At 30.7% G+C, this 15145-nt stretch overlaps 1 protein-coding gene across 2 annotated transcripts in view; it reads right to left on the bottom strand.

Annotated features, from left to right (window-relative positions):
• The window catches only part of LOC106462137 (phosphoenolpyruvate carboxykinase, cytosolic [GTP]-like), a 52084-nt gene that overhangs the window by 27616 nt on the left and 9323 nt on the right, over positions 1-15145 (bottom strand). For both annotated transcript variants that reach the window (XM_022389290.1, XM_013922029.2), the window contains exons 2-6: positions 9550-9798; positions 7408-7592; positions 4527-4730; positions 3771-3955; positions 332-545 (exon numbers count right to left, since the gene is read on the bottom strand). In XM_022389290.1, the coding sequence (XP_022244998.1) occupies positions 332-545; positions 3771-3955; positions 4527-4730; positions 7408-7592; positions 9550-9798 (1037 nt within the window). The remainder of the gene's footprint in view (positions 1-331; positions 546-3770; positions 3956-4526; positions 4731-7407; positions 7593-9549; positions 9799-15145) is intronic.

Raw genomic sequence — 15145 nt, 5'->3', positions numbered from 1 at the left:
TATATATATATTGTGATTGTGGGTTTTAATTCTTGTTTCATTATTTTTATAGCAGGATCCTTACCTCATTTTAAAATTCATAATTTTTTAATAACCTTGTGTAATGAATGAAATCATAAAAAAATAACAGGACCCAAGCCAGAAAGTGTTAAGTTGCATAAGTTGATATTTTACACCTTTCTACTAGCCCAGAATATTTAACAAAAAACTATACAACTACACAGTAATATACAGAAACTTTCATATTTTTTTTTAAGAGCATTATATATTTTATTGGAAAATGGCCAAAAACCAAACTTTAGAGAATAGTTTTTCTTTCCAAGGTACCTACCAGGAGCAACACCAAAAAATCCATATTCGGGGTTAATAGCTCTTAACTGGCCTTCTTTGTCAAACCACATCCATGCAATGTCATCTCCAACACATTCTACCTTATACCCAGGTAGAGTTGGAGTCAACATGGCCAGGTTAGTCTTCCCACAAGCACTCGGAAATGCTGCAACTATATACTTTTTCACTCCTTGGGGGTTAGTTATACCTACAATCTAAAATAAAATATTCATACTTATAAATCATAGTTTAGAAAGAAACTATAATTACAAATTCAATCAATACTATGTAAAGCTTTATCAAAATAATTTTACTTCACTTCTCTCAAAACATTATTAGTAATCCAATGAATTAGCCATTATTAGTCTCGGAAAACTTTTGCAGTAATACCACATAAAATTATTTTGGAAGCAAACAGTAACATAAACTTGAAGATAGAACAACTCCATTAGATAGTGCGGTATTTTCAGTTTGAACTGATTTCCTATATGGTGAAAAGACAAATTTGTTGATAACAGAAGATTCAGTCAAAATATTTATCACAATAACAAAGTAGTCCCAGTTTTCTGAGTAACTGTCATAAAAAAAGATAAAATTGTAAAAAAGAAAAAGAACAATCTTTATTAGTCACAAACACACACACACACACTTATAGATGGCTGATGGTTATTTTACAAGTGTGCTAGATCCAATAACTGCTTACTCTCTCTCAAGATTTGTTCCAGGATAATTAAACTGTATGTTACATAGTTAGAGGTAAATGTCTGACTTCTTCAGAGTAACTAGCATTACACACATGACTGGTCATTCCAATATGAAAATAAAGAAGTTTGTAACCTCCACATATCACCAACTCTACCACTGGAGGAAAGTGTTGTCCTCATTCACAAATAACGTGCAGTTTTAAAGCCACTCCTCCAACTATCAGATCAGGTGTTATTTGAAAGGAATTAAAAAGAACAAAGGTAGCTAGAATGAAAGCAGCTTAATGACTTTCTTGACCACACATTATGTGAAAACAGCACATACCTAGAATAACAGACAAATTTTGAAAAGTTTTAAATCAAAATATAAAAAAAAGCAACTTATTATACGCCAAAATAGTTATGATGAAATCAACAGTACCCGTTGTGCAGAATGGGTTATAAAGAAATGAAAGATTCTAAAAATGTTTTGCAAACAACAGCAAGAAATGCATGAAAGCAACTTAAAAGTGTTAGAAGTGTACAGAGTGTGAAGCAAATTCCACGCATAGTTAGCAGTCAGTCAAGTATGAAAATCTCAGATAGTAGCTCCCCAAGGCAAAACATTAGCATAGTAAAAAATAGTTTCTTTTAACCATATATGATGAATGATTGAAAATGCTTAACAGCCAATTTTGCATTTTATCATTAGTTTTACTTACTAAGAAAAGATTGTAATTAGATTTGTTTCTTTGATAATGAATGATTAAGATGGAATAAATAAGTAGTTTTTATTTCACATATATTCTCATACACTATAGTTTTGTGTATCTGTAAAACATCAATTAGGCTTAGTTACAATAATATTGAAAATATGTATAAAAAAACAAAAATTTGCAAAAGACAGTTCTAGTCAGTATAATGTTTTTACTGTATTATTTAAAAATGTAAAATTTACACATAGGAACAAAATGTAAACCTATTAATGTGAAAAAAAAACGTTTTTATTGATGCATATCTTTAATATAGAAAACAGTAGTATCTATAACTACAGTTAATTGCACTACCAGAATTGCTGAGCATCTGCTAAACAGTAACATAAATTTAAATTACACAACATATAAATCAAGATAGATAATTACATTAGTGGAGCTTCTCAAGTGATCTAATAATGATTAGTTTTTTAGTTGATTACCATTCTATTTAAGCATCACTTGTGTAAAACTGGAAATCATCAGTTTCAGCATTTATGATAAAATGTGCAATACTGCAAAAACGAATCTAGGGTTCAAAAGTCTAAACATGCAAGGTATGATGTTACACTTGTTCAAAGTATTCTTAAGTGCAATTGAAAAAAATGTAACACAGAAAGCAATTAAAGTATTTGTAGTCAGGTTGTGGCAATCCATCATTATCTGTTGACATGGTTAGTAGCCAATATGATCATCTAAGTCTAAATATTAATTAGTTACTTTTTTTTATTAACACCAAATGCTAATTACTAACTACTTTTTATCCAACATTTTGGCTGCTAATCTGTTGCTGTCTTCAGACAGATCCCGAGAAGGACCATTTCTATGTTGGTAGTGGTCAGGATTTGATCCTTGGTCTTCTTTGTAGAGAGGCAGGTGTGCTTCACCTATCTGAGGTTTCTCTCATAGGAACTTGAATCAATATATTTAAATGATATTCAGGTTTTACTTATTTTTCTGGTAGGTTGGCTGAATATAATCAGTTAGGTGGGTGTAGAAGGTTTCTTTTATCTTTCGTTTTTTTTGTGTGTGTATGTGTTTCACATCCAACTCTTATTACATTTTATTGTATGGTCTTCTTCAACATAAGCTATTGCAGATGGATTAGAGTTAGTATTTTTTTTTCTCCAATGCATTGGAGTCCACATTGACAAAGGATGTTGTAAATGGTGTTTTGCTTTCCACTGGGTCTTTGGGAGGTTTGATGTGTACAAACTGTGATTGTATTGTGACTTCTGAATTGCTCCAATTTCATGTTGTGTGCATGTCCTCACTATGCATTCAGAGATATCTTTGACAGAGAGGAATATGTCTGTTTGTACTTGTAATTTTCTTTCTGCTTTTTGTATTTACCTACCTCATCAAGTGTTTTAGGTACCAATTGTCAAAGAGGGTTATAGTGATACGAGTGTCTTCTATTTTCTGCAACAGTGCTCAGTAACCTCTACACGGAACATTCCAAAAATAACATCAAAAATTGCACTAAAGTCCCAGGATTTGGCTCAGATATGTTAATAATACAATTGAAATTTGGCTACAAACACACCAATGCATATACAAGATTTCAGAATTAATGAGCCATTTGACCAGATAACATCACATGGTACAATTCACAATACAAACAGATGATAACCTCCAATTTCTAGACATGATGGTTACAAAAGCACATAATCATACACCACAGGAGTTTACATTATATCAATAAGATGTATACCATCAGATCAGTTCATCTAAAATGTCCTATCTTTTGTACTTAATTTATTACAAATACTTCATGAATTCATTAATTAATATGTTTTCTATTAACGTAGAGTGGTGATGAGGTATAAGCTGTGAATGTGTAAAAACTGTTTTATGAAAATATTTCGTCAACAAAACTAAATATTCATGAAACTGAGAGTTCTGATTAGCATAAAATGTGAAAAACGTTTTTTTTCTTTATAAAATAATTTTTTATGATCAGATAAAGAAACAACAAAACTGCTCATTTAAAACAAAAACTTACCAGCATATGTTCAGCAAACCATCCTTCACGTTTTCCTAGAAAAGACCCAATCCTCAATGCAAAGCACTTTTTCCCTAGTAGTGAATTACCACCGTAGCCACTTCCAAAGGAACAAATTTCATTATTTTCAGGTATATGAGAAATAATCGTCTTGGCAGGATTGCAAGGCCAATTGTTAATAGGTGCTAAAAGAACAGAAATTTATTTTAAAAAAGTACTTAAACTTATTCTTTGTCACTGTTTGGCTTGTACAAGTATCCTTGCTAATTTATTTAATGCATTATTTGACATTGCTCATGAAATATGCTAACCTGATCAACTTTAAAAGGAAGAATTTCCTTCCAAAAATGCTTGGTTAATCATGAATTTGTTGAATTGTGATTTTTCTATTTACCAATCATATGCATTTCTCTAGATATTAAGAATTTCTGTTACCACTGACATCCAAACTATAGTAGGTTTTAAAAGCTAAATTAGTATTTAAATTTAAAAGGTAAAAGAGTAACTATATGATGTTGATCTGCATCAAAATGAGTGGTTTTAAGGTACATGATACAAAAGAAATTTACTCACACCAAGCTAACAACTTATTAGTTAACAAGTTAAAGCTAGACAATTTGTTAAACGTTTTAACAATTTTCTTTTTTTATAAGTCTTATGTTGCATAATGAAGTAATTGAGCTTTACATCATAAAAAATATTTTACTTTTTATTTTTACAATGAAAAACATTTTGAAAATGAAAACTATTACATACTTTCCATGGGTAATGGCTGTCCTACAGAATGAAGACACTTGACAAAATCACCATCTCCCAAGGCTTTCAGTACTGCTGATCCAATACGGGTCATGATACGCATACAACAAACAACATATGGTGAGTCTGTTAATTCAATTCCCACTTTAGAAACAGGAGAACCAATTGGACCCATACTGTATGGGATCACATACATTGTTCTTCCTGAAGGGGGAAAAAAATATTAAAGCTTAAGCTAGAAATAACAAATATTTCTGAATACAGTCTTGAAATGATACCACAATATTAAAAAATTGAATGTTAGTATCCAATGTAAATATGTGGCCAATCTCAAGACCCAGAAAAATAAAAGGAGAAAACTTTCAGAAACAGTATTCTCACCAAGAAATGTCATCCTGCCATGTTACATTTGTAAAGATTAATAAAAAATAGATAAAACATCTATGATTTAAACAGATATTAAACACACTCAAAGAGCCACTTTACAGCCTTTTAAGAGCCAAATGAAGTACACAAGACACTACTTGGACATAGTGTAACAATGTAACAAGCACTAGCTTAACAATAACTATTCACTTAAATTTATTAACTGAAAGAAATTTCTGCTTTTCATTTAAGGGGGTAGTGAAACACTTAAAAAAGAAAAATATTTATAACTTTGAAATGCCTGATATCATCAGATCTGTAATTTTTCTTTCACATTGGCACAGAAGAACAATAACAAAACATGGCAGAAGTATATATTTAAAAAAATCTCAAATTTAAAATGTACCACAAGGTCCTTAAGTTTAGGGTGAAAAAATTTAAAGTACGTTTTAAAAAACTGTGAAAGATCTGATAATAATTTAACATTAAACTGACAACTGTATTGGCAGAAAAAAAAAAGCAATGCCAAAACAATGCATATGCTACACAATTCTCATAAATATCTATGTAATAGTTAATTTTGGGGGGGAGGGGGGGGAGGAATTAAATCAGTGTTAAAGATAAAACATCAAAAATTTTTTTTAAAACTTCGGGTCACATGCATAATTTTATATGTACATTTGGTATAAAGGAAGGTTAATGACAGACTGAGAGATTAGTGGGTGATGCTGTACAACAGTCTATTTTAGTTCATTTATTTGTTAATATATAAAAAAAAAAAGCCATTACTAGCCAGGAAAGAGTAACTTTAGATAGCTGGGTTGTATTTTTTTTAAGTTCTTGAAAATATTGGTTTCCCAAAATTGCGATGGATTTAAATACTTGTTTTTTAACTGCAGTTTCAAATTGCTTGGATTCAGTACAAATACACACATTTTGGCTATGAGATTTGCTATATGAAAATGAAATTTAGTGATGAATCATCACTTATACTTGTGTCAGGAAGCACATTATGCTAATACAACAGTAAACTGACTAACAATGTTTTATAAGAAAAAGGAAAATTATGTTACGCAGAGAATGTACTATATGTTTCAACAGAACATTAATTTGTCTTCTTGAAACATGTAGTATAAGTTCTCTACTAAAATAATTTTCATTATGTTTATACATCACTGTTTGTCAATTTCCTATTGATGGATCACCAGTTCATAATATAAACAAAATGTGAACACAGAGACAAGTGGTAGTGAGCAGATGTTTGATAATAAGAAATTTGTTAGACATACTAGTAGTGTTACAGTGAAAGAGTGTCCGTTTAAGAGCACTTCAATAAAAAAAAAGAAATCATTGCCAGATAGGGTGGACTTATACAATACTAATTAGACCCATTTTCTATTTGTACAACATAAGATATACAATAATTTAGTATAAATAGGAAGGTTATTACAGCTCTTAAATAGTAGTAAGATTCAGAATGTTGTGGGTCAGCATCTGAGTCCATTTCCTGTAATAAATTTTGGTCATAAGTCTACTTGTTTTTCACATGCATTTGGTAGATAATGAATAATGTGTGTGTGTTTTCTTATAGCAAAGCCACATTGTACTGTCTGCTGTGTCCACCGAGTGGAATCGAACCCCTGATTTTAGCATTGTAAATCCAAAGACTTACTGCTGTCCCACCGGGAGCCAGATAATGATGAAAGTGAATATCCACAGTACCTTTTGAGTGTTATTACTTTAAGGTTATAATTTTAGTAGTTTTTGCAGTTGTATAACTGATTATTATTTTTCTATTCCTAGCAAGTTATTTATTGTTTAAGACAACTAAAGTACATTAAGTATAGAAGAAGCTCAAATATATTGATAATCTTTTTTTAACTACTTATTTTCAAAAAGAACATCTTGTCAGTAAGAAAAAATATTTTCAACCAATACTGGACAACTGGATTTATTTTCTACATGTTTTAAGAACTTACAAATATACTATATGCCTATAAAAATACTAAAAAGACAAAATAAAGGAATTGTAATCATTACAATACACATTTTTTGTGATTATTTGTAACTTAATTATTTAGTTGAAAATTTTTGTGTGAATAAACTAGACACTATTACAGTATAACACTTTTGCATAAGATTGTTTAATACTAGGAAATGCAATTAAACAGGTAATCATTAATTACAAATTTTTACATTTAATGGCTTACTTCTCATATGTGTCTGATATACAATAAGCAAAATTCTTGACAAAAGAATTAAAAATGTGCTATACGATTTGTGTTAACAAGTTGTGCATGTTTGAACAAACTTATTTTAATGTTCAGGTTTACATAACTCACTTTCCTTCATTCCCTAACTATAACCAAAATTTTACCCCTCAATCAAGAATATCAGGAGTTGAAAAAAAAAGAAAGAAAGAAGCTTACCAGAGCTTTCTGTGCATAATTTTATGGTACAATTCTAAGGTATCCACATGGTAAGATTACTGAAATTTCTAAACTGTTGAACTCACCCTGCATACAACCTGGGTATCTCTCACTAAATGCTTTCTCCAGGTCTTCTGGTGAAATCCAGTTTCCTAACTTTCCTTTCACTCCTTCTTTTGGTGTGGGAATAGTGTCATTTTTGTTTGGTGTACAGATATATGTGCGACTTTCAACTCTAGCCACATCAGAAGGATCTGTACGAGCTAACCAACTATAAAGAAGAACAATTATTTATTAAAAGTTAGTATTCTTCACTGGAAATTAACAAGTATAATAATAACTACTGGATATATCTACAAATATATGATAACATCTTTAGAAAAAATCTGCTTTGTACAAATTACTATGAAGTTAACCAATATTTAATAATTCATGTTTAAAAATAATTTAGCTATACCTTTGGTAAAATATTTAATGCATGACTAATTAAATAGTTACTGTTTTATTACTACATAGACACCCTGATAAATGGATAATTATTGTGGCCAACAGCAACTAATGAATTAGAAACTACATTCAGAAAACAGATATGCTGTAAAGGAGTGGATATTTTAATATACATTGCTGGCTAAAAATATTGGTTTTAACTTCTTTTCATACTCTAATTCACATTTTTATGAAACTTTATTTTTGTTCCCAGAGACATTATTATCAATTTATTTTTTTAATAAACAGTTAACATGTTAAATAAATGCAGTTTAAAGTGAGAGATCAAAATATAAATGTTGTTGCAGATCAAGGATAATATATCTAAAAAACATGTTTTTTAGCAATCAAAACATAAAGGCATATGATACACTACAATTTTTTTTCCCTTCAGCTACTTAAATATACCACAATGATTGGTAAGGACTATTGGTATGGACAATGTACATTGACAAACTAATACACTAAAGTACAGATGTAACATTACTTTCCAATTTCTCTTTATAAAAGTGCCTGACTATACCACTGATATAAATAAACATGAATAGTCATGATCAAAGTAAGCTGATAACATATATCAAAACTAAAAAAAATTATTCCAGTAATTAATATCGATTACACAAGCCTGCGAATTTAAACTTCATAAAAGTTGTTTTGGTTTTAATAATGGATTTTCCATAATTCAGCTACACAGATTTTGAAAATAATATTCATTTTTTTTTCCTATCACGTAAGAATATTTTACAAATTTGGGAAAGAAAACAAACTCTTACTGAGATCAAATTTACAACAAATACAACAGAATATGTTTGGGTCATTTACACTACCTCTAGTTGCCATAGTAATGAATAAATAATATTGAAAAAAAAAAATGTCAAAGTGCACACACAAGTAAATACCATCCAGAAATGACACATCATGCGACCTGTTAGCCGTTTATATACTAGCAGTGTGTTTGTTGTGGGTTCTAGAACAATCGATAGGACTTTCACATTGCGACTGGTCAAGAGAAATCTATAGCAAGTGGTTGTCAACCTTTTAAGCATAATAAAATGTAACCCGATTCCGAAGAAAATTATTAACTTATGTAAAAGTACATATGACATTTTGTGAAAAATCTGTTCGTGATGGAGAAAAATGGATATCATCTTAGGATTCAGCGTACAGGAATTAGTACAAGAAAGACAATAAAACCATCACAGGCCTGTGTTATTTCAAGTATCATTCTAACTAAACATATGCAAAGTCATAAAACAAAAACTTATTGATTAGAATACATGGATTCATCAATTAAGTGCTCTTGCACTTAGATGTATTTTCAGCCATAACATACATACATAACAAATTACTACTGTAGTGTGTAGTAGCACAGTATGTTTAGTAATATTAGAATTACATGAATATTCTTTGTAATAAAAAGTGTTTTAAGTCTGATCACTGCATTTCCTTGTTGATACATTATTCTGACTGACCTACATACACTTGAATATTTCCTGGAAAGTGAAAATAATACCACCCAAATGAATGTCATTAAATGTTTAAACAAGCATTTCAAATTTTAATAAGCAAAGTGCTAAATGAAATAATTTGTCTAATTTAGTATTTGTTATTTTTCAATAAATCATCAAGGTACTGTTTCTCCTCACGTCTGTGCAAATAACCCTTTAAATCAGAAGTATTTACTTGAAAGCCCAATAAATGTCTCCAAAACTAATTACGTTATAAAATCATAGTTTTCTTACTTGTTTTCATATTTTCTAAGTGGTGTAATCATCCCTTGTCTCTTCATCAAATCCAGCAAGTAATTATTTTCTGCCTCACTACCATCACAGATGTGGATATTTTCTGGTTTACACAATCTGGCTTTCTGTTCAACATATTCTTTGACCTTTGGCCTTAGATTACTTAGATCACCATGAATAACGCTAAAAAGTCTACTCCCAACTCTTACTAACTTTCCTGGTGAAATGACAGGTTCAGATGTTCCATACCTGGAAGAACATTATAAAATATTAATACTTTTATATAATATCAATTACTTTGGTTTTTGAGATATTTTTCAATTTGATATTCATGTTTAAACTGAAATAAAAAAAAATACACAACTACTTCATAACAGAAATCATGTTTCAACCAAATAGTAAAGGCTCATAAAGCATACAATAAAACCATTATACCTGTTCAGTTTCTAAAATACAGAGCTTGTTTTTAAAAACATGCCAGCTTTTATAGTTGGGCCAGTCCATATCAAATCAATCACTTCAATGAACTGACTTCTTTCAATTGTGATGGTAACTGGCACAGGATGTTGATCCCATAGAGATACAAGAGATAACCAAGTTTCACATCTCTAGGTAAGATAAGTTTTATGTAAAAAGTCATCAAATATTTGACCATAAATGGCTCCCAGATGGGATCAGATGCATAAAATGTGCCAATAATGTATTTATTTTTAAAATTATGGTAAAAAATAAACTATTGCTAAAGATCTCTTTTTGGAATTTAGCCAAATATGTTTTTTTTCTACTAACATTCAGAATTTTGAATTATTGTCATTCTATCCAGCTTTGAGTGTCAAAACCATCATGGATGTCCAAAATCAAGGTTGGAACCTTGATAAGATCAGGAGGTAATGATTTATTACATGGCTTTTAAATTCTGTGCATATTTAATTTCTTCCTTTATTGAATTTCCACTTATAGGGTTTTCAAGCTTCAAAATGTAATGCTCTCTCTCTCTCTCTTGAAACACACACACACACACACACACTAGGAATGATGTAATAACACAACAAATAAAGTGAAAATAAAAAGACAATAACAGCCCAAAAACTTCAACCAAGTTAATAATGATGATTGTAAAACTTACAATGAAAATACATACATTTATATGTGACACTTCAAGTGAACAGTTCAATATAACACCAGTTCGCAAGACTAACACTCTCACTGTGAATGCACTGCATATCAACAAAAACAAATTAAAATGGTACTACACTTACTGAAATATTGTTTCAGCTCTTTCCATACTTTGATAATAGTATAATAATTATAAATCAGGAACACAGCTTTTCAAATGCAGTTTGACAATAATATTTTAAATAAGGTTCCCTTTTACAGCAAAGTTGTATTTTATCCAGCAGTTGCTGTTTAATAAAAGATGCTGGTGAAAAATCCATGTTCTATCATGATCCACAATGTCACACACTACTTTTTATATAATGTATAATAAATTATAACCAACATATCTTAAGCATGGTTCCCCTGAGACCTACAACTCCAGCCTCTAAAGCCCCTGCAATAATCCATCTCTGGTAATGGAAGATACACTAAATGTGATTCAGACTAAATAACTTATAGTTATAAACTGCTGACTGTGTTCTCTTCTTTCCAAATGGGCTTATTCCAAAGGAAGTTTCACTATACTTAGGTCAAGTAGCAGTGGACAGCTGTATGAACTTCTACCAAGTTAACAGGAGTTGACTGATCCATGAGTGAGAGGTTTGGTGGAACTGAAAGTTAGTGTATGTTGGCCATTCAAAAAAGTTCCTCACCAATTATGTCATCCTCTGAAAAAATGTGTTTTGCCTATGTGACTCAAACAACTTGCACCCTACCAAAGCATATACAGATTTGTGCACATCAGTTTGGAACATAGTAAAAAGTATTCATGTGGAACTTGTCAGTCTGATTATAGGTCAAAACCTAAGCATCAAGACCAGAAAGGTTTTGACCAAAACTAAATTATCCCCACCAAAACAAAAAGAAACCTAAGCAGTAGTGACAACAGTTCAGTGCCATCAGGAGGTGGTATCTGGGAAGAAAAATAGGTGTAGAATTTGAAAAAGCTATTTCTCTAGTTAATGAATCTCTAGGAAGTATTGGCAAGTCTCCTGTAGCTACAAAGAAGATGTATCAGAAAAATTACCCAGAGGAGAAACTCAAATGTATTGAGTGGACTATATGAAAATAGAAAGGTTGGAAGCCCCTGAGCTGCAAGAAGAGTTCCAAGTAGGAGAAAGGACTAGTTGAAATAATGCAACAGCTGAAGAGTTGTACAGCTCTACAGTAAGAGAAATAAAAAAAAATCAAAGGTTAACTGTTCTCCCCAAGAGCTGGAGTATCCTGAAAGTCATATGCTGAATTCAAAATAACATTCTATATGGTATGGCCAGGAAAACAATCAGTGAAGGAAAAAGCATTCTCAACACACTAAACTCTTGACCAGGTAAACTTCTCAGCCAGAACAAAGTGAAAGGGTCCAGCAAGTTTGGTGAAGTTTGTCCAAAGAATGTTGCATTAGCAGATGCAAGTGAAACACACAGTGTGTGTGCATTTATGTGACCATCGAAAACACCAAACTCATGATGGACGGTTCAAAAATGAAGATGGTTCCCGATTTCAAAGGTATGTTTGAGAACTATGAAAGAGAATTCACCTACAAACAACTCCTAGCACTATCACCTCAATACACTGCAGCCAGCTTACTCTTTGAATAAATATTCCAAGTTGTAAAAGTACTGACTTTTGATCCAATTGCGCCTACTGTAAAGTAAATGACAATGAAGAGAATGAAACAACAAACTAAAACAAAGTTCTTTTGCTCCAACACAGCGCTCTTGAAATATGCATTGAAGGAAACCTTTGACGACCCAAGGCCGTCTTGATACTAAAGACTGTATACTGTAGCTAAAACTAGTCTGCAACATCACAAGCATGATCCAAAGGCAATAAAGTATCCTTAGATAGGAGCTCCAGTTTTTATTTTTATATGGTGATAGAAGATTTATAACTGAATACATTTCAAGGTATAGTAAGTTAAATATTTATATTAAGTAAGTTGGAAAATAGCATACTCTTTTTAAGTTATAATATTCTGTGAAATGTGGCTGGTATTTAATGTTGTTGTTAACCATAACCTAACTCTGCAAATTTAACATGGAACATGTGCAAACATGTATTACAAATACTCAGCCATAGAGCCTAACAATAATTAACACATTACATTTCTTTAAGTTTAACAATCAATATATTCCATTATTGCTACAAATAAAAATAACATATATAAGGCTAGGCTACTTCACTTGATAAACATCAGCAATATTAAACATGTACAATAGAATAGCATATACTGATGATGATTATACAACTTATTCAGTTATTGGGTAATATCCTATACATAATATAGTGTTTTGCATACAATTTATAGTAAAAAATGTGTCATAAAGCAGTAATACCTACGAAACTGTTTTAATATTTGTGGTGTAACGATATCATTGTTTCTTAGTATATTGGTTCTATGTGGATCTGGAAAAAATATTAAATTTAAATTTTATTTTAGGGAAAACCACCATAAACACTATCATTTATCTATGTAAAACCTTAATTCCCCTTTAGATGCCTCAGAAATGTTGTGTTCCTAGTTGGTTGTGACTCAAAGTATGCAAAATTAACATAGCCAGTATCTTATCTTTTCTTAAGGAACCCCATTGGCAACTAAACTGGATAAACTTATTCAATCAAGAAAAGTTTGAACCATCAAGTTCTGCAATAGTGTGTATTCAACATTTTAATGAAAGGTTCATTATCAGGAAAGTTAGAATAACAAAAGATGATGGAATTATACTGGTTGTTTCAAGAAAGATTCCAGGACTAACAAATGATGCATATTCATCTTTCTTCCCAAACCAACCACCGTACCTGTCATTTGAACCACCTCCTAAGCAAAAATACAAAGAACAGAGAATTATAGAGGCAACAGCACAGAACAAAGTACAATTTGAAATTGGTGCAATAAAGACATTATTAAGTAATGTGAAGATTTTAAAAAATCTATATCATGACAAGAAATATTGACATTGAACATTTTTACTCTTCAAAGATAATAGTTTCATTTAAAGTTTTGTCTGCTTTATCAGTGAATATATGGTATAATGACATGGATATTCCAATGATAAAATTCAGACAGTCAAACAATGGGTCCACATGACCTTAAATGGTAGTATACAGAAAGTATCTTTACAGTTTCTGTATGCTCATGGGCTGTATTTATATAATCTGAATGATGCCAGTCTGGCACCCTTGGACATTTTGAAAATTTTGCATCCTCTGATGTCATGGTCTCAAAAATGGGGGTTTTGGGCCCAAAAAATCACTATTATTGCTTGTAACTCAAGAATAAAACTTGAGATGGGTTATAAAAGAAGTGGTATTAGTTTTTACATAAATAGAAAATAATTTCACTGGCCAAGAATATCCTATACTCAGTAAAGAAGTTCTGTTTATTACCAAACAAGGTCAAGTGGAACTATTGTGCAACTAACAAATTGATAAAATTCTAATAAATTTATTTTGGAATAGAATTCTATTCTAATGATAAATAAGATATGATCAATTAATTTTATATAGGTAATCATACAATGCTTGCATTCTGGCAGTTATCTTTTCCACTGCAGGCACAAAATATGGTGCATGGTAATCCATTCTTTTTACAATGACATCTGCTGGAACTGCAGGAAGTTTCTGATGTACAGTTATATCTTTTGCGCTTGTTATAGTTTTCATGAAACAACTTTTAAATTAGTAAGCATATGTTAATGAAATTTGGCAGATTATCAATATACAATGCTTTCATATCCAAAATATCAAATTTTTTTTATCAAGTCATAAGGTTTGTAAAGCAATGTTTTTGTCATGCCTTTATTTTCTTATCACATTGCCTATCCAACTTGCAAAGTAATTTTCACTTTAAGATTAAAAATACTTTTGTGCATCAGAAAACTTTCAAATTTCACATGCAAAATCTTTATAATATCCAGATAGTTATCAAACGTTTCTTGAGGAAAAACTTTATATTTATCTGTTATTTTCGATAACAAATCTCTGTAAGGGTTTGGTCGATTTGACCAATCTCGTAACTACATTAAAAACACCAGAAAATATTTATAAATTATGCCTTTTTCATTCTAGAATGACTACACATTATAACAAGAAGACATAAATGTTTAGGCTAAATAGCTTAAATCTGATAACATTATAATTTATATATATTTATTATTTCTAAAGTATATTGACCTTTCAGCCATGCCTGGTTAACAATACAGAAGTTACAATGACACAGCACACATTACCATATCCAGTAATATAAAACTGATCTTTAGTCTTTACAAAGTGACCTGTCTTGGTTGTGTTTTAGTAGACTATTATTTTGTAAAATACAGTTACATTTCAATTATTATACATTACATATGAATATAGATTATTGCTATTCTTAAACTTATTTTCTTAAAACATAGAACAGTAAATAAAGAAGTAAAGCAAACAATTATCTCTTCTAGTT

The sequence above is a fragment of the Limulus polyphemus genome, unplaced genomic scaffold (genome assembly GCF_000517525.1).
Source record: "Limulus polyphemus unplaced genomic scaffold, Limulus_polyphemus-2.1.2 Scaffold1101, whole genome shotgun sequence".
Classification (NCBI taxonomy): Eukaryota; Metazoa; Arthropoda; class Merostomata; order Xiphosura; family Limulidae; genus Limulus; species Limulus polyphemus.
Note: the sequence above shows the minus strand (reverse complement) of the source record. Positions and strands in the feature narration are given on the sequence as shown.